Here is a 23,866-nt window from a genome sequence, read left to right as displayed (position 1 = left end):
TGCTGCAGATTTTTTCTTTTCCTTTTTTTTAATTTTTATTAGATATATTTCTTTAATTACACCTCAACGTCATTCCCATTCCCTGTTTCCTATCCATAAGCCCTCATTCCCTCCCCTCCTCCCCATACAGATATCCCCGCTATACATCACTTTTATTGTCCCCCCATAGTCCCCAGCACTGGGGGTCCAACCTTGGCAGGACCAAGGGCTTCCCCTTCCCCTGGTGCCCAAACAAGGTTATTCTCTGCTACATATGCAGTTGGAGCCCTGGGTCAGTCCGTGTATAGTCTTTTGGTAGTGGTTTAGACACTGGAAGCTCTGGTTGGTTGGCATTGTTGTTTTTATGGGGTTGTAAGCTCCTTCAACTCTTTAAATACTTCCTTTTATTCCCCCCAAGAGGTTTCTATTCTCAGTTCAGCGGTTTGCTGCTAGCACTGACCTCTCTATTTGACATGCTTTGGATGTGTTTCTCAGGAGAGATTTATATCTGGTCCCTTTTACCATGCCCTTTTTAGCTTCATCAATCAATCTTATCTAGTTTTGGTGGAGATATATATATATATATATATATATATATATATATATATATATATATATATATATATATATGGTCACATGTGGGTAGGCTCTGAATGGCTATCCTTCAGTTGCTGCTCTAAATTTTGCTTCCATATCCCATCCTATGGATATTTTTCCCCCTTTTTAAGAAGGAGTGGGAGCATCCACATTTTGGTTGTTCTTCTTGTGCTTCTAGTGGTCTGTGGATTGCATTTTGGGTAATTCAAGATTTTTGGCTAATATCCACTTATCAATGAATACATACCAAGTATGTTTTTCTGTGATTGAGTAATCTCACTCAGGATATTTTCTAGTTCATTCCATTTGCCTATGAATTTCATGAGGTCATTGTTTTTAATAGCTGAGTAGTAGCCCATTGTGCAGATTCACCATATTTTTTGAATACATTCCTCTGTTAAAGGGTGTCTGGGTTCTTTCCAGCTTCTGGCTATTATAAATAAGGCTGCTATGAACATAGTGGAGCATGTGTCTTTGTTTTATGTTGGAGCATCTTTTGGATATATGCCCAGGAGACCTATAGCTGGGTCCTAAGGTTGTGGAACGTCCAATTTTCTAAGGAACCTACAGACTGATTTCCAGATGTTTGTACCAGTTTGCAATCCCACCAACAATAGAGGAGTGTTCCTCTTTTTCTTCATCCTCTCCTTCATCTGCTGTCACCTGAGGTTTTTTTAATCTTAGCCATTCTGATTGGTGCGAGATAGAATCTCAGGGTTGTTTTGATTTGCATTTCCCTGATGACTAAGGATGTTGAACCTTTCTTGAGGTGCTTTTTGGCGATTCAATAATCCTGAGCAATGTACCCCATTTTGTAATAGGGTTATTTGGCTCTCTGGAGTCTAACTTCTTGAGTTCTTTGTATATTTTGGATAATAGCCCTCTATCAGAAGTAGGATTATTAAAGATCTTTTCCCAATCTGTTGGTTGGCGTTTTGTCCTAATTATAGTGTCTTTTGCCTTACAAATGCTTTTCAGTTTTATGATGTCCCATTTGTCGATTTTTGATCTTAGAGCATGAGCCATTGGTGTTTTTTTTTTGTTTGTTTTTTGTTTTTTTTTTTTTTTTCAGGAAATTTTACACCATTCCCAAGTGACCGAGACTCTTCCCACTTTTTCTTCTATTAGTTTGAGTGTATCTGGTTTGATGTGGGGGTCCTTAATCCACTTACACTTAAGTTTTGTACATGGTGATAAGAATGGATCAATTTGCATTCTTCTACATGCTGACCTCCATTCGAACCAGCACCATTTGTTGAAAATGCTATCATTCTTCCATTGGATGGTTTTAGCTCCTTTGTCAAAGACCAAGTGACTATAAGTGTGTGGGTTCATTGCTGGGTCTTCAATTCTGTTCTACTGATCTATCTGCTTGTCTCTGCACCAATAACATACTGTTTTGTTTTGTTTTTACAATTGTTCTGTAATACTGCTGGAAGTCAGGGAAGGTGATTCCCCCAGAATTTCTTTTATTGATGAGTATAGTCTTCGGTATCCTGGGTTTTTGTTATCCCAAAGGAATTTGCGAATTGCTTTTTCTATCTCTATAAAGAATTTAGTAAGAAATTCAATGAGGATTGCATTTAATCTGTAGATTGCTTTTGACAAAATGGTCCTCTTTACTATGTTAATCCTGCCAATCCATGAGCATTGAAGATCTTTCCATCTTCTGAGATCTTCCTCAATTTCTTTCTTCAGATACTTGCTCAGTTAAAGTCATACCAAGATATCGTATATTATTTGGGACTATTTCAAAAGGTGTCATTTCCTTAATTTCTTTCTCAGCCTGTTTATCATTTGTCTATTGTTTGTCTCTTCCTTTGATTTTCTATATTCAGGGTTGTCTCCCTTTGTGCTTTCTTTATTGTTTCTATTTCCATTTTCAATTCCTTCACCTGTTTGGTTGTTATCCTGTCATTTTTTTCAGGGATTTTTCTGTTTGTTCTCTAAGGTCTTCTACCTGTTTACTTGTGTTTTCCTCCATTTCTCTAAGGGAGTTTTTTATGTCTTTCTTAAAATCCTTCATCATTGTCAAAAAATGAGACTTTACATCTAAATCTTGCTTTTCTGGTGTGTTGGATGTCCAGTATTTTCCTTGGTGGAAAAACTGGGCTCTGATGGTGCCAAGTAGTCTTGGTTTCTGATGCTTGATTCCTCTGCTTGCCTCTAGCCATTGGGTTATCTCTGGTAATTGCTTGTCTTGCTGCTTCTGAGAGTGACTTGATCCTGCTATAGGCCTCTGTGTCACCACTCCTGTAGAACTGTTTTCTTTCAGCCTTTCCTGAGAATAGGTGCTCTGATTTCAGGTATGCTGGTGCTCCTGGAGACTGTCTTTCAGCTCTAGGTGAGGACATGAGTCAAACGGTTCCTGCCCATGATTTCTCGTGTAGGTCCTTGCATCCTGTGGGCACAGTTGGCACTATGCGATTCTCTCTTGGGTCTGGACTGTGGGCAGAGGGTATTCTCGTCTGATATCTCAGGAGTATCCATACTTCTGAGGGTCCATCTCTCTCTCCCATGGGAATTGGGTGTAGGGACCTATTTGGCTGGTTCAGTTCAGAACTGAGCACAGACCAGAACCATGGGCACCAGCAGCTGTCTCTTCCTATATCCCTGTGTCCAGAGGCACTTTGCAGTTTCCCCTTGGACCAGGGATGTGGACTGAGGTGTGCAGAGGTGGCAGTCTGTCCTGTGGCCTCAGGATTTCTGCACTCCTGGATGGTCTGCTCTCTTGCTTATGGGATTTGGGTGCAGGGAACTGTGGAACGGTATCAGTTCACTTCCAGGCAGACAAACAGGAAGTGCTGTGACCCAGATGACTTCTGTCTCTATGTATCCTGAATCTACCAGGCAAGTAACTTGGTAGCAAAAAAGTGGGTCTTACCTCTTCTCTCAGCTGTGGCAGCACTTCTGGACACTGTCTTCCAGCTGTAAGTGAAGGCAGGAATCAAAGGGTCCTGCCCCTAATTGCTTGTGTAGGTCCTTATACCCTGTAGGCACAGTTGGCAGTATGCAATTCTCTCTTGGCTCTGGACTGGGGGCATAGGGTATTCTTGTCTGATTTCTCAGGATTATCCATACTTCTGAAGATCCAGATCTATCCTTCATGTAATTTGCATGCAGGGAGCTGTTTGGCTGGTTCATATCAGTCCTGGGCACAGACCAGAACCATGGGTACCAGCGGCTGTCTGTCCCTATATCCCTGTGTCCAGAGGCACTGTGCGGTTTCCCCATGGAACAGGGAAGTGGGCTGAGATGTGCAGAGGTGGCAGTCTGTCGTTCTATCTCAAGATTTCTGCACTCCTGGGTCCAGATATTTCTTATTTTACACAGATACTTTTCTCTATTCAAAACTGTCTGTCATGAGATAGAGGACAGTACTGGCAAATTGTACCAGTAAAAAAGTTTATGGTAGCAAGTTCAACTGGTGACTGAATGTGTTGTTCATGTTTCCCAGTTATTTTGTAGAATCTGAGCTCTGATTTTCACCACACCCACCTTGCTAGAATCTCATATTCTAATCACAAGTACTTTCTACTTTAGAGATTTTCTTTTTTTTTTTTTTTTCTTTTTTTTTTTTTTTTTGGAGCTGGGGACCCAACCCAGGGCCTTATGCGCCTAGGCAAGAGCTCTACCACTGAGCTAAATCCCCAACCCCTGAGATTTTCTTTCTTAGAAATGTCATATATGTATATATCTAAATAAAATTATTTTGACTACTGGGAATGCCACCATTTACTATAAATATTGTATCACTGAAGTAGCAACTTAAAAGACTTATTTTAGAAATTATCAGATAACGCACATTAATAGTTTATTTAAATAAATTACTGGAAAGACAGGTACAGTCGAACAGTAATGCAATTAAGAGAAAATTTCACATAACTGGCATGCCTCCTATAAGTTGGTCAAAAGGACCTCATCTGCTCTGAATTAAGTAAGATTCTAAGTGGGGTTAACCTTGTGTCATATTGGCACAAGTCATACTCATTTAAAAGGAAGGAACCTCAATTGAGAAAATGTCCCCAACAGACTGGAGAAACCTGTTGCATTTCCTTGATTGATAGATGATGTGGAAAGGTGGTCCTGGGAGCAGTCTGGGAAAGCCAAGTGAACAAATCAATTAGTAAGCCACACTGCTCCATGGCCTCTGCTTCATTTTCTGTTTCCAAATTCCTTCCCCAAGTTCCTACCCTAGAGTCCTTCCCTGACAGACTTGTAAGCTCTAATCTCAGCCCTTTAAAGCATTTCCTTTCCATGTAACCTTTGGTCTTGGTGGGTTTTTTCCCACAACAATAGGAAACTAAAATACATACTAATGAGGTGTAATAAATATTTGTGAGATGAAATCTAAACTCATTATTTTTATTTTATGAATAAAATACTGAAAATTGTTAAATTGAAAATGAACCTTGCTATGATTATGAAGCAATGAAAAACTTTCATATGCAAATATATGTTAGTTATTTGGGTTTTCTTTCATTCTTTCTTTATGTTTTTATATTATAATTCATATTTTATTTTATTTTACTTTTCATAGACTTACAGGAAAAAGAAGAGAAATGAAGAACCAATCTGTGGAGATTGGATTTATTTTGCTTGGACTAACAGATGACCCTCAGCTACAAATTCTGATTTTCCTGTTTCTGTTTTGCAATTATTATCTTAAGCATGTTGGGGAACTTAGTGATCATTCTCCTTACCGTGCTGGATCCTCGCCTAAAGACTCCAATGTACATTTTCCTTCAGAATTTCTCCTTGGAACTTGCATTAACAAGTGTCTGTATTCCACATTTCTTAATGAGCATTTTCACTGGAGACAGAATAATATCCTAGAATGCTTAAGCAACTCAAATCTTCTTCTTTTTTCTATTACTATCAAAGAGTTTTACCTCCTGTCTGCCATGTCCTATGATCACTATGTAGGCATCTGCAGACCACTGCACTATCTCATCATTATAAACAGCAATGTGTGTCACCTACTGATCCTGAGCTCTTGGGTGACTGGGTTCTTAGTCACCTTACCCCCTTTGATGTTGGGACTCAAACTGGATATCTGTGCCTCCAAAACAATAGACCATTTCCTGTGTGACACTCCTCATCTCCTGCAGCTATCATGCACAGACACATGGTTAATAGAATTGATGGGTTTTTTCATAGCTGTCAAGACACTTTTCATCACCTTAATCTTAATGATTCTCTCCTACACATTCATCATCAAAACTATCCTAATGTTCCCTTCAGCTCAACAGTGGAAGCCTTTTCTAACTCCTTTTCACATATGGTTGTTGTCTCCGTTACTTATGGGAGTTCTATCTTCATGTACATGGAAACAACAGCCAAGTAGAGGTTGGCTTTAAATAAAGGTGTTTCTGTGGTGCAACACCTCTGTGGCCCCTTTAATAAACCCTTTCATTTACACTCTAGGAAATTAGCAGGTGAAGTATGCTTTCAAGCAGATGCTTCACTGACTGTATTCTTCTCACAACAGTGAATTAAAATTTAGACCTAGATAGTATGCTGCTGAAACATAAATGAAAGGTGGGATATAATTTTCAAGTATGTGAGCTATGATCTATGCTTTAAATCTCATGTTCTCTATTAACCTTTTCTTTCTAAGCTCTCTTACATGTCCATCCTTCCTCTCTCCAGTCATTTCTCTGATGCTTCCTACATCAATTAATATGAAATTAAATCAAATATCAACAGATAATTTTTCATTCACATTGAGAGGATTAATTATCTCTTCTGGGATTTCCTATAAACGAAATCCCTCACTTTGAACTTTATTTTTGGATTTTCTTGCTCCACCTAAAATTTTGAGTTCCCTCATGCTACAATTGGTGATGTTGATTTGATATAGAATCCTATCTGTTGCATTTTTCTGGGGAAAGAAAAACACTGAAAAAAAAACTAGCTTAGTAGTTAAGAAAACTTGTTGCTTTTGCACAGAACATTTTTGCATCCCAGTACTTACATGATTGCTCCCCACAACCTGATACCTTCCTTTGTCTTTGAAGGTGTTACATGCACATGTAATTTAGACATAGGTGCAGGCAAAACATTCAGATACATACAGTAAAGATAAATGTAGTTTTATAAACAACCTTGGACGTCACATAAGCTCTTCACTCTTTGTGCAAAGAACAACTGTTATAAGACACTCCCAATCTTTTCCTAAAAATCCTCTCACTAAGCAACAGCAAATTGGAAAGAAAAAATGTCTTTCTGATTTCTCCTCTCCTCAGTTGGAAGCATCATATGTGATGTTGATGTGCCAGCATACAATTATCCATGAAAACCTCTTAGAAATTATATACATTGTCACTCTCTTGAATCAATGAATGATGTCAGTCTTGAAAATTGGCTTGGAGAAAGGAATGTCATCTGCATCTTCTGGTCCTATTAGCTTCCATTACATATATATATTTGAAATAACTTGGCAATCATGATTGTTGAATCTACAAAGTCCATTCATATTCTTTGAAATGTCTCTGATGCATTCGTCAATAAACATGACTATAGTCCAATATAAAGGTAAAATTATGAAAGAATAATAAACTTTAGAAAATATATGGCAGTATTTTTAATATTGATAGATAGATTGATTGATTGATTTTACATACCAAATGCTGCTCTCTCTCAGTCATTCTCTCAGAGATATTCTCTCCCATCTAATCTTCCCCTTTTGTTTGAGAGGGTGGTATCCATGGGATATGCCCTTATCCTGATGCTTCAATTCTCTGCCAAATTAGGCACACATTTTTCCATTGAAGCCAGATAAGGGAGCCTTATTGAGAAACAGGTATCACAGTCAGGCTACAGCTTTAGGGGTAGCCTCCAATCCAGTTGTTTTGGGCCACATGGAGAATGAGGTGAATGTCTGCTACATATATACCAGGGATTCATTCTAGCTTATGTGTTCTTTGACTGATGGTGGCTCAGTCTCTGAGAGCTCTAAGAGGTCCAGGTTAGTTGACACTGTTGGTCCCCCTGTGGGGTTTCCATCCCCTTCAGGGCCTTCAATCCTTCTCCCAACTCTTTCATAAGCATCCCCAACTTCTATCTAATGTTTGGTTGTGGATAACTGTTTCGATCAGCTGATGAGCATATCTTCTCAGAGGACAGTTGTGTTAGACTTCTGTCTGCAAGAATAACAAGAGTATCACTAATAATGTCAGGATTTCATGCTTGCTTATGGGATATGTTTCCAGTTGGGCTGGTTACTTGGCAATTTCTTTAGTCTGTGCTCCATGTTTGTCCCTGCATTTCTGTATGACAGGACAAATTTTGTGTCAAAAGTTTTCTTGGCAGGTTAGTGTCCTTATCCCTCCACTGGGCATCTTGCCTGGCTAGCTACGGAAGGTAGCATCTTCAGGTTCCATGTTGCTACTGTCAGGCATCTCAGATAATTACCCCAATTGACTCCTGGATGTTACCCCCATCTCAGGTCTCTGAGACTAACTACAGATTTTCCCCACCCCACCCCAACCTTGATAGCTACAGGTTGCCATTCATTTTTCAGGCCACTGGGCCTCTCCTGTCTCTCCACACACCTGTCCCCCAAATTCCCCTCATGCTTCCCTCTCCTACCCACTTCTTTCCCTTCCTCTCTCTGCCTTCTATGATTATTTTGTTTTCACTTCTAAGTGTGATCCAAGCATCCTGCCTTGTGCTTTCCTTCTTATTTCCCTGTCTCTGTATCTATGGGGTACATGTATTTTATGGGCAATCGCCACCTATCAATGAATACACATCATGCATGTCTTTTTGTGTCTGGGATATCTCACTCATGATGATATTTTCAAGTTCCATCCATTTGCCTGTGAAATTCATAAAGTCTTTCTTTTTAATAGCTGTATAGTATGTCATTGTGTAGATATACCACATTTTCTTTATTCATTATTCAGTCGAGGGATATCTACGTTGTTTCCAGCTTCCAACTATTATGAATAAAGCTGCTATGAACATAGTTGACCAATTGTCTTCATTTTGTCTACAAGAAATGTGGGCATAGGTGATGCATCCAAGAGTGAGGGGATGACCAATCAATCAACAGCCAAATTTGAGACCCAACCCATTGGCAGTCACCAACCTCTGACACTAATAATGATGTTATTACTCTGTTCTGCCTGCAGACAGGGCTCATTTCCCTCTGAGAGGCTCCACCAAGCAGCTGACTTAGTCAGGTACAGATATGCACAGCTAAATAGTGGATGGAGCTTGAGGACTCTAGCGGAAGAATAGGGGGAAAGATTGCAAGCCCTAAAGTGGAAAAGAACTCCACAGGAAGACCAGCAGAGTCAGCTAACCTGGACCCTTAGGGCTCTCAGAATCTTAACCAGCAACCAAAAAAATAATAATAAAAATACACACACAGGCTGGACCTAGGCCTCCCTACACAGAAATAGCAAAGGTTCAGCATGTCTTTCATGTGGTTCTTTGTCAATGATGGGGGCAGAGTGTGCCTGTAAGATAATGGGAAACAGGAGACATGAAGAAGGACGCCAAGACAAGAGTCTTATCAAGGCAACAATTTTATTTTTCCCCAAGGCTGAATTTATACCATAACAGGGATAACAGATGGAGGAGGAAGTAAGAAACATTTATGCAGGCCAAGGACACAATATTCATGTGGTCAGGGAATCGGGTGATGTTGACAGGATGTCAAAAAGGTCACAGGTTTGTCATATCTATTAGTCAGCAGGATGTTGGTTTTTTTCAGAAAGGTTACAGTTCATCACATTGGGCATCTTGACGCCAGATATATTTCTCAGCCAGTTCAGAGCATTATCATATTATTATTCATCTTGACCACCAGATTTGTATTAGTCTTCTGCAGCTGGCTGGGGATTTTCCCTGAACTCAGTCACGCTTAATTCTAACCATAATAATAACATCAAAAATGGAGGGCTTCAAGGGCATCACTCCCAACAATTCTTGAACAACTGAAATAGGGGCTATCCCAAAAGTTGTTGCCTGTATGTGGAGTACATTCTTCTATATGAACTGCTTTGTCTAGCCTCGGTGGGAGAGAGGGCACCTGGTCTTGCCCAGACATGAATGGCCAGGGTTAGAAGATGCCGGCGGAGGGGAAGCCTGGATGGGATTGTGTGAGAGGGAGACCTGGAGTGGGGCAGTGAGCAGGATGTAATATGAATAAGAAAAAGTAAAATTAATTTTTTAAAATCATAAGAGAAAGAGAGATCGAGAAGGAAGGAAGGAAGAAGGAAGGAATCTCCTTTGTGGAGAAGAAACTAGAAGTCAGAAAAAGACTCTGTTGTGGAATAGAGATGGCTCACTAGTTGGGAACATGTGCTACTCTTATAACGTTCTAGCGTTCCTAGCAGTCATGTCCCATAGAAAAACTGCCTATAGCTCCAGTATTAGGAAAATGCCCCCTTTCTCTTCCAGCTTCTGTGAATACTTGCACACACAAAAATGCATAATAAAAAATAAATTTTAAAAAAGTCCGTTTCTCTTAGCAGACTCATTGCTATGCACTATATATCATCAATGCTGGATTAAGGGTTGGCAAGACATGTTCTCTTCTACCTATATGATCTTCAAGCATTAATGAAAAAATCCCTCTTTTACAAGTCATACACTAGCCACATTTTGAAGATTTCAGGAAAGAACGATTGATTCAAACCCTAAGTCACATGTACTTCATTTTACAGTTTTATTATTGTTGTTTTGCAATGCTTGGTATTGAACCCAGGGTCTTGAAACATGCTAATGTACTGGCAAAAAGCTGGAGTTACAAGCCATTGTGAGCCTCTCAGAATGGGTATGGGGAAGCCAGCCAGGGTCCTCTGCAAGAACATTATGCCCTATTAACAGCTAAGTCATTTCTCCAGCCCATTTTCCGTCTTTTAAATCATTGGGGTGTTTTGATCTTAGTTTTGAATTTTTAAACCATATTTTAAAATACTGGTATTTATTCATGTGTGTGTATAAGGATTTGTGCACATGTATATGGGTGTTTGAAGAGAAGTGAAGACAGCCTTGGATCCTCTAGACTTGAGTTGGAAGCATTTGTGATACTTCCAATGTGGATGCTTGAAATAGAGCATTTTTGTACTCTCACCTACTAAGCATGAACTACTCTTAATATCTCTCCAGTTGAAAGTTTTGTTTCTTATCCAGTTTAAAAGTTCTGTATTTTATGAAAACAATATTTCATTATGCAATTTATTAGCAGAATGAAAATTATTTATATGGATTGGATAATAAAGGTGAATCTGCATTTGTCATAAAAAACATGTCTTGTTTTTAATAGCAGTATAATATTTCATTGTGTAAATGAACCCCATTTTCTTTATCCATTTTTCAGCTGAGGGATATCTGGGTTGTGTTCAATGTTTAGCTATTATGAATAAAGTTACTATGAACAAAATTGAGCAAGTGTCCATCTGGAGGATTTTAGCTATATGCCCAGGAGTGTTAAAGGTAAGTGTTAAGATAGAAGTAACTATTCACAGATTTCCAAGAAGCTGACAAATTGATTTTCAGAGTGGTTATACAACTTTTCATTCCTACATTCAATGGAGGAGTGTTCCCCCTGCTCTATATCCTTGCCAGCATAAGCTAGTCCTTGAGTGTTTATCTTGACTTTAGATATTTTCTCTCTTTTCATTTTTGCATTCCTTTCCTTTCCTTTCTTTTCCTTTCTGTTCCCTTTCTTCCTTCCTTTCTTCCTTACTCCCTCCCTCCCTTCCTTCTTCTTCTTTTTTTTTTTTTGGACATTTTTATTTACATTTCAAATACTACTCTCTGTCCCGGTTTCCCATTCATAAGCCTGCTATCCCATCCACCCTACCCCTTATACTATGAGGATGTTTGCCCTCCTCAACCATCCCCTCTTCCTGCCACCCTACCTGGACATTCCCCTACAGGAGGGTATCCAGCCTTGGCCAGACCATCGTCTTCTCCTTCCATTGGTGTCCAACAAGCCTATCCTCTCCTACATATGCAGCTGGGGCCATGGTTCTGTCCATGTGTAGTCTTTGGGTAGTGGTCCAGTCCCTAGGAGCTCTGTTTGGTTGGCATTGTTGATCTTATGGGGTTGCAAGCCCCTTCAGTTCCTTCAATCCTTTCTCTAACTCCTCCAACAGGGAGTCCATTTTCAGTTCAATGGTATGATGCTTGCATTCGCTTCTGTATTTGTCATGCTCTGACTAAGCCTCTCAGGAGACAGCTATATCAGGCTCCTGACAGCATGCACTTAGTAGCTTCATCAATATTGTCTAGGTTTGATGAATATGTGTATATATATATATATATATATATATATATATATATATATTCACCCGTCAGTCTCTGCTCCAAAATTTGTCGCCATACCTCCTCCTAAGAATATGTTTGTTCCCTTTTAAGAGGAACTGAAGCATCAGCACTTTATTCGTCCAACTTCTTGAGCTTCATGTAGTTACCTTGGGTAATCAAAGCTTTTGGGCTAATATCCACTTATCAGTGAGTGTATACTATGTGTGGTATTTTTGTAATTGGGATGCCTCACTCAGGATGATATTTTCTAGTTCCGTCCATTTGCCTATGAATTTCATGAAGTCATTGTTTTTGATAGCTGAGTAGTACTCCATTGTGTAGATGTTGTCTGTATCCATTCTTCTGCTGAAGGGTGTCTGGGTTCTTTCCAGCTTCTGGCTATTATAAACAAGGCTGGAATGAACATAATGGAGCATGTGTGTTTGTTATTTGTTGGAGCATCATTTGGGTATATACCTAGGAGTGGTATAGCTTGGTCCTCAAACCTCCAGACTGATTTGCAGGGGGCTTGTACCAGCCTGCAGTCCCACCAACAAGAGAGGAGTGTTCATCTTTCTCCACATCTTCAACAGCATCTGTTGTCACCTTAAATTTTTATCTTAACCATTCTAACTGGTATGAGGTGGAATCTCAAGGTTGTTTTGATTTTCATTTCCCTGATGATTAAGGATCTTGAACATGTCTTTAACTACTTCCCAGCCATTTGATATTTGTCAACTGAAAATTCTTTGTTTATCTGTGTATCCTATTTTTAATAGGTTTATTTGACTCTCTGGAATCTAACTTCTTGAATCCTTTTTATATATTGGATATTAGTCCATGTAGGTTTGGTAAATATCTTTTCCCAATATTTTAGTTGCTGTTTTGTCCCAATGACAGTGTCCTGGGTCTTACAGAAGCTTTGCAGTTTTATGAGGTATCATTTGTCGATTCTTGATATTACATAATAAGCCATTGGTGTTTTATTCAGAAAACTTACCCCAGTGCCCATGTGTTCGAGATTGCTCCCCACTTTTTCTTCTGTTAGGCTGAGTGTATCTCATTTTATGTTGGGTTCCTTGATCCATTTGCACCTAAGTTTTTTACAAGACAATAAGAATGGATTGATTTGTATTCTTCTACTGGCTGAACTCCAGTTGAACCAACAACATTTGTTGAAAATGCTATCTTTTTTCCATTGGATGGTTTTAGCTCAAAGAAGAAGTGACCATAGGTGTGTGGGTTCATTTCTGGATCTTCAATTGTATTCCATTGATCTACCTGAATGTCTCTTTACAAGAACCATACAGTGTTTATCACTATTTTTCTGTAATACTGCTTTAGGTCAGGGATGGTGATAACCCCAGAAGTTCTTTTATTGTTGAGGATAGTTTTTCCTGTCCTGTTTTTTTTTTTTCATTTTGTTTTGTTTTTGCTTTTGTTTTTGTTACTCTGAATGAATTTTCAAGTTGTTTTTTCTAACTCTATGAAGAATTGGCTTAGAATTTTGATGGAGATTGCATTAAATCTGTAGATTGCTTTTGGCAATATGGCCATTGTGAATATAATGATGCTGCCAATCCCTGAGCAAAGGAGGTCTTTCCATCTTCTGAGATCTTCTTCAATTTCTTTCATCAAAAACTTGAAATTCTTGACCTACAGATCTTTCATCTGCCTGGTTAGAGTGATTATGAGGTATTTTATCCTATTTGGGACAACAGTGAAGGGTGTCATTTCCCTAATTTCCTTTTCAGGCTGTTTATCCTTGGAGCAGAGCAAGACTACTGATTTATTTGGGTTAATTTTATACCCAACCACTTTGCTGGAGTTGTTTCTCAGGCTTAGTAGTTCTCTCCTGGAACTTCTGCGGTCACGTAAGTATACTACCATATCATCTGCAAATAATGTTATTTTTACTTCTTCCTTTCCATTTTGTATCCCTTTGACTTCCTTTTGTTGTCTGATTGCTCTGTCTAGGACTTCAAGTACTATATTGAATAAGTACTGAGAGAGTGGGCAGCCTTGTCTAGTCCCTGATTTTAGTGGAATTGCTTCAAGTTTCTCTCCATTTACTTTAATGATAGCTATTGATTTGCAGTATACTGCTTTTTTCCTAATCTTTCCAGGACTTTTATGATAAAGGGGTGTTACATTTTGTCAAAATCTTTCTCAGCATCTAAAGAAATGATCATGTGATTTTGCTCTTTGAGTTTGTTTATATAGTGGATTATGTTGATCAATTTCCATATATTGAACCATCCCTGCATCCCTGGGATGAAGCCTACTTGACAATGATAGATGGTCATTTTTATGTGTTCTTGGATTCAGTTTTCAAGAATTTTATTGAATATTTTTGCATCGATATTCGTAAGGGAAATTGGTCTGAAGTTCTCTTTCTTTGTTGGGTTTGTGTGTGCTTTAGGTACAAGTGTAATTGTTGCTTCATAGAAGGAATTGGGTAGTGCTCCTTCTGTTTTTCTTTTGTGGAATAGTTTGGACAGTATTGGGATTAGGTTTTCTACGAAGGTCTGATAGAATTTTGCACTAAACCCATCTGGACCTGGGTCTTTTTGTTTGTTTGCTTGCTTGCTTGCTTGCTTGCTTTGTTTTGTTTTGTTTTTGGTATGGAGATTTTTAATAACTGCTTTTATTTTTTAGGAGTTATGGGACTATTTAGATGGTTTATCTGATCCTGATTTAACTTTAGTATGTGGGATCTATCTAGAAAATTGTCCATTTCATCCAGATATTCCAGTTCTATTGAATATAGGCTATTGTATTAGAATCTGATGATTTTTTTTTAAATTTCCTCAGATTATGTTGTTATGTCTCCCCTTTCATTTCTGACTTTGTTAATTTGGATATACTCCAGTGTCCCCTGGTTAATCTGACTAATTGTTTATCTATCTCATTGATTTTTTTCAAAGAACTCCTTGTTTTGTTAATTCTTTGTACAGTTTTTTTTTCTTTCTACTTCATTTATTTCAACCCTGAATTTGAGTTTGATTATTTTATTCTGTCTATTTCTCTTGTTTTTATTTGCTTCTTTTTGTTCTAGAACTTTGAGGTGTACTGTCAAGCTGCTGATATATATGCTCTCTTTACCTTCTTTTTGGAGGGACTCAGAGCTATGAGTTTTCATCTTACCACTGCTTTCATTGTGTCCTAAAAGTTTAGTTATGTTGTACCTTCCTTTTAATTAAATTCTAAAAAGTCATTAATTTTTTCCTTTATATCATTCTTGATGAGGTTATCATTGACTAGATTGTTGTTCATCTTCTATAGGTATGTGGGCTTTCTGCCATTTTTTTTGCTATTGAAGACCAGTCTTAGTCTCTGGTGATGTGATTAGATTCAAGGGATTATTTCAATCTTATTTTATCTATTAAGGCCTGTTTTATATGTTCAATTTAGGAGTAGGTGCCCTGTAGTGTTGAGAAGAAAGTATATTCTTTTCTTTTAGAATGAAATATTCTATAAATATTTATTAAATCTATTTAACTCATAACTTCTGTTAGTTTCTCTATGTCACTGTTCAGTTTCTGTTTCCATGATCTCTCCATTGATGAGAGTGGTGTATTGCACTCTTCCATTATTATGAATGTATGAGGTGCAATGTGTGCTTTGAGATTTAGTAAGGTTTCTTTTATGAATGTATTTGCCCTTTCATTTGGAGTGTAAATATTCAGGATTGAGAGTTCATCTTGTTGGAGTTTTCCTATGACGAACGTGGAGTATACTTTCTAATCTTTTGTGATAACTTCTGGTTGAAAGTCACTTACATTTGAAATTAGAATGCATACTCCAGCATGTTTCTTCTGGCCCTTTGCTTGGAAAATTGTTTTGTAGCCTTTCACTTGGAGATAATGTCTGTCTTTGTACCTTAGGTGTGTTTCCTGTATTCAGCAAAATGCTGAGTCCTCTTTGTATATCCAGTCTCTTAGTCTAGGTCTTTTTATTGTGGAATTGAGTCGATTGATAGTAAGAGCTATTAAGTAATAGTGATTGCTTTTTCTTGTTATTTTTATTGTTAGAATTGCAATTATGCTTGTTTTGGTTTCAATTTTGGGTTTGTTGGAAGGAGATTACTTTCTTGCTTTTTCTAGGTTGCAGTTTCCGTCCTTACATTGGAGTTTTCCATCTATTATCCTTTGCAGGGCTGGATTTGGAAAAAGATATTCTGAAAATTTGGTTTTGTCATGGAATATCTTGATTTCTCCATCTATGTTAATTGAGAAATTTGCTGGATTAGTAGCTTAGGCTGGCAATTTTGTTCTCTTAGATTCTGTGTGACAACTGCTCAGTATCTTCTGGCTTTCATACTCTCCAGTAAGAGTCAGGTGTAATTCTGATAGGTCTCTGCCTTTATATGTTAATTAACATTTTCACCATACTTTTAATAATCTTTCTTTCATTTTGTACATTTTGTATTTTGTCAATTATGTGATGAGGGGAATTTCTCTTCTGTTCCAAACTATTTGGAGTTCTTTAGGCTTCTTGTATGTTTATAGGTATCTCTTTCTTTAGGATAGGGAAATTTTCTTCCCTAATTTTGTTGAAGACATTTACCAACCCTTTAAGTTGGGATTCTTTGCTCTCTTCTATACCTATTATCCTATTATACCTATTTTACATATAAGGTTTGGTCTTCTCATTCTGTCCTGAATTTTCTGGATATTTTGGATTAGGAACTTTTTGCATTTTGCATTTTCTTGAACCGTTGAGTCAATGTTTTTTATGGTATCTTCTGTACCCGAGATTCTCTTTTATTCTCTCTCTCTTTCATGTGTTCTGTTAGTGATGCTTGCATCTATGACTCCTGACTTCTATCCTAGGTTTTCTATCTCCCAGGTTTTTACCCTTTGTGCTTTCCTTATTGTTTCTATTTCCATTTTTAGATCCTAGATGGTTTTATTCAGTTCCTTCACCTGTTTTGTTGTGTTTCCCTATATTTTTAAGAGATTTTTGTTTCCTCTTTAAGGGCTTCTACTTGTTTATATGTGTTGGCCTGTATTTCTTGGAGCTATTTATGTCCTTCTTAAAGTCCTCTATTAGCAACAAGAGATGTGATTTTAATGCCAAATCTCGTTTTTCTGATGTTTTGGATATCCAGTATTTTCTCTGGTGGAAGAACTGGGTTCTGATTATGCCAAGTAGTCTTGGTTTCTGTTTCTTAGATTCCTGTGCTTGCCTTTTGCCAACAGATTTTCTCCGGTGTTAGCTTGTCTTGCTGTCTCTGATACTTCTTTGACCCTCCTATAAACCTGTGTGTCAACATTCCTGTAGACCCGTTTTCTGACACCCAGATCTTGGTACAGAAAGCTGTGTGATCACTTCAGTTCTGCAGGCAGGCAGAAACCTGAAAGGTCCTGTTCTGTACTGCTCCTGGGTTTGTGTGTCCTGAGGCCTTCTGGCAGGAGCAGAAGAGTTGGTCTCACCTATGCTCTCTGGTGTGTCAATACTCCTGCAGACTAGATTTTTAGCTCTGGGCACAGGCAGAAACTGGAAGGGTTCTACTCCTGACTGCTCCTATTTTTCCATGCCCATAGGGCACAAAGATTACTATTTGGGCTCCTTTTGTACTAGAAATGTGTGTAGAAGTAGCTGTCTCCCTCGAGCTCTCAGGATTGTCTTTATTTCTGAGAGTCCATCCCCCATGGGATTTTTGTACAGAGAGCTGTGGGACCTGTTCAGCTCCTGGCCCAGGCAGAAACTGGAAAGTTCTTTTTCTTTCTGTCTGTCTGTCTCTCTCTCTCCTTTCTTCCTTCCTTCCTTCCTTCCTTCCTTCCTTCCTTTTTTCTTTCTTTCTTTCTTTTCTTTCTTTCTTTCTTTCTTTCTTTCTTTTTTTGATGTAATCAAAAAAAGATTTTTTATTTATTCACCTAGTAGCCTTTATTAAATTTGTTCTTTGACAACTTTATGTGTATAAAGTTAACACTGATTAGTGTAAGCCCCATCATCTCTAATTCCCTTCCAATTCTTACTACCTTGCATTTCCCTTCTTAAATGTTCCTCAACACATCTCTGCATCTGCAAGTCTCTTCTTTCTGGACATTGTCTTGTCTATCTCTTTTGATTCTCTCTCTCTCTCTCTCTCTCTCTCTCTCTCTCTCTCTCTCTCCCACCCTCCCTCCATCCCTTCCTCCATCCCTCCTTCTTTTCTCTCTCTCTCCCTCCCTCCCTCCCTCTCTCCTCTTCTTTCAGGTCCACTGACATTATCCAGGATGACTTGTTAACCTGTTTGGATATTCTTTTGGAAATACCCACTGGATTCTGGGCTGTTCCTCAGTAAATACACAACTGAAAAAGATTGGTGGCTGCTTTCCCAGAGTCCATCAGTAGCAATAAATTGTGAATAAGTGTAAAGATGTTTGAGACTTTCCTTGATCCATAGTTGACCGTTGATGGACAGAGTCTTGTGAAAATTATGGTTTGCACTAGTTGTGCATGCCATAAAAACAAAACTTAGCAGCAACAACAACAACAAAAACAGCATTATTCAATCTATCTTGGGTTTCTACATTCTTCCTAATACATATTTTGTAAATGATTCCTAAGCCAAGGATTGTCACTTATAAATGTACAGATTTGAGCTGAGCAATCAAATTTTATTTATAATAAATAGCATAAGAAGTCATGCCTCTGTAATCATTATTGTCTTGCACACTCACATACAGCAGAATATTGTGATTAAGTCTTAAGTCACATTTGTCTAATGATTTAAACATAAATTTGAGAAAGCAGCTATAAAAACTTAGCAAAATAACATTAGGTTAATGCAAGGGCCTAAGCCCTCCTCTGCCATGTTAATTATTTTAAACTATATTTATAGTATGAAATAAGAGCACATCTAGTAGAAGACTAAAAGTATTTGCAGGTACTTTACCTAGTTCCTGCACATCATAATAAACTTTAAGTCTTTTTTCCAACTTTCTTCCAGGTTGTTAAAGTTTTTGTATCTTCCTCAGGAAAGCAAGAACAAACTTTCTCTACAAAAATCTAAAAAAAACTATTTAGCTGCTTTAGTCCTACTTTAGCGAAGCATATTAAATATTTGCACAAAAAAGCATATGACAATTTCCATTTCCCATTCTCTCTCTCTCTCTCTCTCTCTCTCTCTCTCTCTCTCTCTCTTTCATTGGACTTTTATTTTTTCTGATCTACCTTACCATTTTATAGCTCCCTTACTTTTTCCAAGCTCCCTTATCAATGTTTTATTATGTCTTTTACTCCCAAAAGCTAATCACCTTTGTCAACACTTTCACTTTTCTTGAGCACTCCACTTCCAGTGGTGCTTTGCAAAGTTCCCCCATATTCAAGCCACTCCTGCACACCAGTCTGCCTGAGTCATCCAGTCAGTCAACATTGGAACCATGACTGGAGGAGTGAGGATGATTATAGGGAAGGTGAAAGAAGATGCAGACCCAGACCCAAGAATCCTCAACTGTATATTTTTTTGGGAGCCTCATATCAGCTGGTTTATGCTGACTGTTTGGTGATACAGAGTATGAGATAACTCAGGGGTCCAGGTTAATTGAGACTTTCTGTCCTCTTACAGGGTTGCCCTCCTCTTCAGTTTCTTACAACTTTTCACTAATTCAACCATGGGGTCTTTCACCTCCCAGGTCTCCAGTGAATTTTGGAGGGTACTTCCAACCTCCTACCTCCCAAAGTTGCCGGTTTCCAGTCTTTTTTCTGGTCCTCAGGGCTTGAGTCCTTTTCCCTCACCCAATACCAGATCATGTCTCCCCATTCCCCTGTCCCCTTTCCCTCCCCAGTCCCTTGCTCCCTCTTTCCTTGTGGTTTCTTTCTTCTCTCTTCTAACAGGGCCTGAGACATCCTCACTTGGGCACCTCAACTTATTGAACTTTTGAGTTCTGTGAATTGTATCTTGGGTATTCTGTGGTTTTTGTTTTTGTTTGTTTGTTTGTTTTGTTTTGGCTAATCACATATTTGTGAGTACATACCATACCATGCATGTCTTTTGGGTCTGAGTTACCTCACTCAGGATATTTTCTAGTTTAATCCATTTGCCTGAAAAACTTAGGATGTCCTCATTCTTAATGGCTAAGTAGTATTCCATTGTGTAAATGAACCACATTTTCTGCATCCATTCTTCTGTCATGTGACATTCAACTTGTTTCCGGCAACTGACTATCACAAATATGGCTGCTATGAACATAATGGAACACATGCCCCTGGGGCATTGTGGTGCATCTTTTGGCTATAGTTCCAAGACTGGTAATGCTAGGTCTTTAGGTAGATCTATTTCCAATTTTCTGAGGACCATCCAGACTGATTTCCAGAGAGGCTGTTGACATTTGAAATCCCACCAACAATGAAGGAATAGGGAACTCAAATATATTTATTATCTGTTCAGTGTTTCACTTTTCTGAAGAATAAAATGTTAAGTGTCATACATGATTATGTAGTCTAAAATGATTTTGAGGTTGATAATATCTATTCTCTGTGTACTTGTAACACATGTCCAGGGACAAAAATGATAAGATCTGTATTTCTTTTGAAATCATAAGTTTGTCTTTGTCATGGAATCTGTACAAACAAAGAAACATCCTGCTTGCTAGTCAGTCTAAGATGCAAGATTGTACAGCCAGAGTCTCTGATTTTTCACCCATTACATTTTTCTGCCTGTTTCTTATCTCTTCTGCTAGGACATGTCTGAATGCTGGGGCTTTTCCAATCTGTGGGATCTCACTTGTTAATAGCCCCAAAAGGGTTAACCATTCTTCACACTCTGTCTTTTATTTGTGGTCCTGTGGTGTCTAGTATGGCTATTTTTGCCTCATTTAGGATAATTACACATAAAACACTTTTAAATGTGTACATGTGTGCATGTGTGTATATGTTTTGTGATGCTTTTCTAAATTACTTTAGTACTTTTTATGGGACTCTGGAGTGTGAGAATGAGTGGGTCTCTGATTCTTATGACTGCTCTTGTTATTCTACTTTCTTTTGAGTTTTCTTGTTCAACTGCAATTGGGAGGGCTGTTGTGTTTTCTCAGTGTCTTTTAAAGGCAAGCAACACAAAGCATGACCAAATCCAGGAAGATGAACAGTGAACACAAAAACTTACATGGCAAGTTTGTGGTACACAGTATCTATCTTTGACTAAACCCATTTCTTTCAGGCTAGGTCAGTCTGTTAAGGACATGTGTGTAAGCAGAGGAACTTGTCAGGGTATAACGAATGCATATCTTAATTAAAAAGAAAGATGGGTGTCAGCAGACGCATTCATGATTAATCACAAACAAGAAGTCAAAGATAACTCCAGAAGTATTCCCCACACCAACTTCATTTTATGAAAAATAGGTACATTTATAAAGTATATGTATTTTCCCCTACACTCATAGTTAAGTGTAGCTCTTACTACTTATCAAGTAAAGTTCTTTTTGCAACAGAATTTGAGCATTATAGAAAAACCCACCACCGTTTAAAATGTAGTGATCAACATATTGTTGAAGACCAGTGTCATAGCATACATTTATATATAAAATCTGGAGCTTCTAGAAAAGAGCCATCCTCTCCAGCCCCCATAGTTTTCTTTTAATCTACCCTTTTCTTAGTGTTCAATAATGAAACAATATGACTATTAGCTGTGTACAGTTTTCTTAAGTTATATATTAGAATATCTTTATGGTAGATATAGTTTAGTAAGTGATCAAATTCTATATTAAACACAAGATAAAGCAAAATTTGTATTTATTGCTGGAAATCACAAAATTAACATAATTATATAACACCATTATAGTGTAACGCTGAAAGCATTAACAATATTATTAAATTACAGTTTAAATAGTATTTGTAATCTTAAATCTGTTGTTCTAAATGCATTTTCTTCTTACTTTTTTATTTAGAGTAAACAATAAATACCCTTCTTAACTACAGGTTATGCAGGGCTCAACTAAAACGGTGGGACATATTTTAACCAAAAAATGCATACATGTAATGAATATGGTCAATCTGTGGTAATAATTCCCTAAATATGATAACTATTTATGTAGAATTTACTATGTGTTCTGCACTTTCAGCAATCTGGAGATGATTTAAAGTATGCAAGAGAATGTACATAGGTATATGAGAATGCTGAGCCATTTAATAGAAGGACTTGTGCATACAAATATTTTAACACCCTCGAGGGGATTCAGGAACCAATTCCCTGAGGATACTCAGAAATACATAGAACATATCATGGTGCATGGTGCCAAAATCCTCATAAAAGCTAAAGTTAAAATAAACAGTAATTATGTATTGATACTGCTCCATTATTGCTTGTTTAACTTTTTTATGTGAAGGCATATTTTTCTCTTTTTTTTATTCCCCCTCAGCTTCCCTTCTGCTAACCTCCATCCCATCCCCCTTCGCCTGCCACTTTGAGGCTTCCTCCCAACCTATCCAATCCCACTTCAATTCCCTAGCATCCCCCTGTGTTGGAGCATATCAGAGTGAAGGCATATTTCTATTTCTTGAAAGTGATTCATAAATAATGATAGAGATATTTTAATGTGATGAATTTTTCCAAGTTATAAAGCTAATGATAAAACTTTTATCAATACAGATGACATATTTTTAATGAAAAGTTGACTTTCTATATAGTAAATTTCCCTACTTCTTAAAAAACAGTGCGATTCTTTTAACTGAGTCATTGAAGGCTTGTCTGACTTGCTTGTTCCTCAAGGTATAAATGAATGGGTTCAACATGGGAGCAATGGAAGTGGTGAGAACCATCACACCCTTATTGATAGCCACTGAGTCCTTTGCTGAAGGTTTAACATAGATGAAGATGCAGCTGCCATAGGTTATAGAGACCACAATCATGTGGGAAGAACAGGTAGAAAAGGCCCTTTTCCTCTGCTGGGCAGAAGGGAATCTTAGAATGGTCTTGATTATGTATACATAGGAAAGAACTACACACAAAAGAGTCATGACAAATGTCAACACTGCACAAACTATCACTATCTGTTCTATGAGCCATGTTTCTGTGCATGAGATCTTTAGGAGAGGGTATGCATCACAGACAAAATGGTCAATAACATTAGAGTCACAGAATTCCAGATTGAGACCCAGGCTAAGTGGTGGCAGGATCACAAACAAGCCAGCTGCCCAGCAACAAAGGATAAGTCTTGTACAGATCCTGCTGCTCATGATGGCGATATAGTGCAGGGGTTTGCAGATGGCTACATATCGGTCAAAGGACATGATAGCCAGCAGAAAAAATTCTGTCACACCAAAAAGATCAGTGCAAAATATTTGAATGGCACAGTTGTTATATGTAATTGTCTTGTCACCTGTTGAGATGTTGTATAAGTATCTGGGAATGCAAGCAGTTGTAAATGAAATTTCTAAGAAGGAGAAATTTTGTAGAAAAAAGTACATAGCAGTCTTTAGGTGTGAATCTATATAGGTGAGGGAAATGATCATGAGGTTCCCAGTCATACTCACCACATAGGTGAGAAACAGAAAGATGAAGATCAGAGTTTTCAGTTGTGGGTCATCTGTCAGTCCCAGTAGAATGAATATTGTTACCGTGTGATTTCTCATAGTTAAATTGTTGCCTCTATTCGGTCTGCATTTAAGATTCAGAGGTATCTGTCCAAGAGTAGCGATTAACTGAGGAAATATCATGATAATTAACAAATATGAATACACACATTCTCTTTTCAAACATAAACACACTGGCCGCTTAAGTCTTCTAATATCTGATCTTCTCTGGATAGATTTAGAAAATCAAATTGCCATATCTACACATTTCAAAATGTTGTGGATGCTTTCATTTCTTTGCATTTAATTCTTACTTTATTATTATTTTTTATTCAATTGCTCTTTGGGTTCATGTTTTTCCAAGCAGTTTGAATTGGTTGCTAATGCTTTGGGAGACTGAATTCCTCCTTACAGCATGAATGCTGACATGAAATCTTGTACTCTCTTTGGCCTGTTCATGGGTTTCTTGATATTTTGTTATTTATACAAATCACAAATAGCTTCAGGATCAGGTTGTTGTAAT

At 37.9% G+C, this 23,866-nt stretch overlaps 1 protein-coding gene across 1 annotated transcript; it reads right to left on the bottom strand.

Annotated features, from left to right (window-relative positions):
• Positions 1 to 22,467: 22,467 nt before the first annotated feature.
• LOC116889901 (olfactory receptor 6C2-like) lies at positions 22,468 to 23,403 on the bottom strand. The gene has a single exon (XM_032890724.1). It carries the CDS (start codon positions 23,401 to 23,403, stop codon positions 22,468 to 22,470), a length of 936 nt encoding a protein of 311 aa, XP_032746615.1.
• Positions 23,404 to 23,866: the final 463 nt, after the last annotated feature.

Source organism: Rattus rattus, chromosome 1 (assembly GCF_011064425.1).
Source record: "Rattus rattus isolate New Zealand chromosome 1, Rrattus_CSIRO_v1, whole genome shotgun sequence".
NCBI classification, from domain to species: Eukaryota; Metazoa; Chordata; class Mammalia; order Rodentia; family Muridae; genus Rattus; species Rattus rattus.
The sequence above is the reverse complement of the archived record's forward strand: the minus strand, read 5'-3'. Positions and strand labels throughout refer to the sequence as shown.

What these genes read in the sequence shown, in the direction of transcription:
- LOC116889901 (XM_032890724.1), bottom strand. Translation starts at nt 23,403, where the DNA reads ATGAGAAATCACACGGTAACAATATTCATTCTACTGGGACTGACAGAT.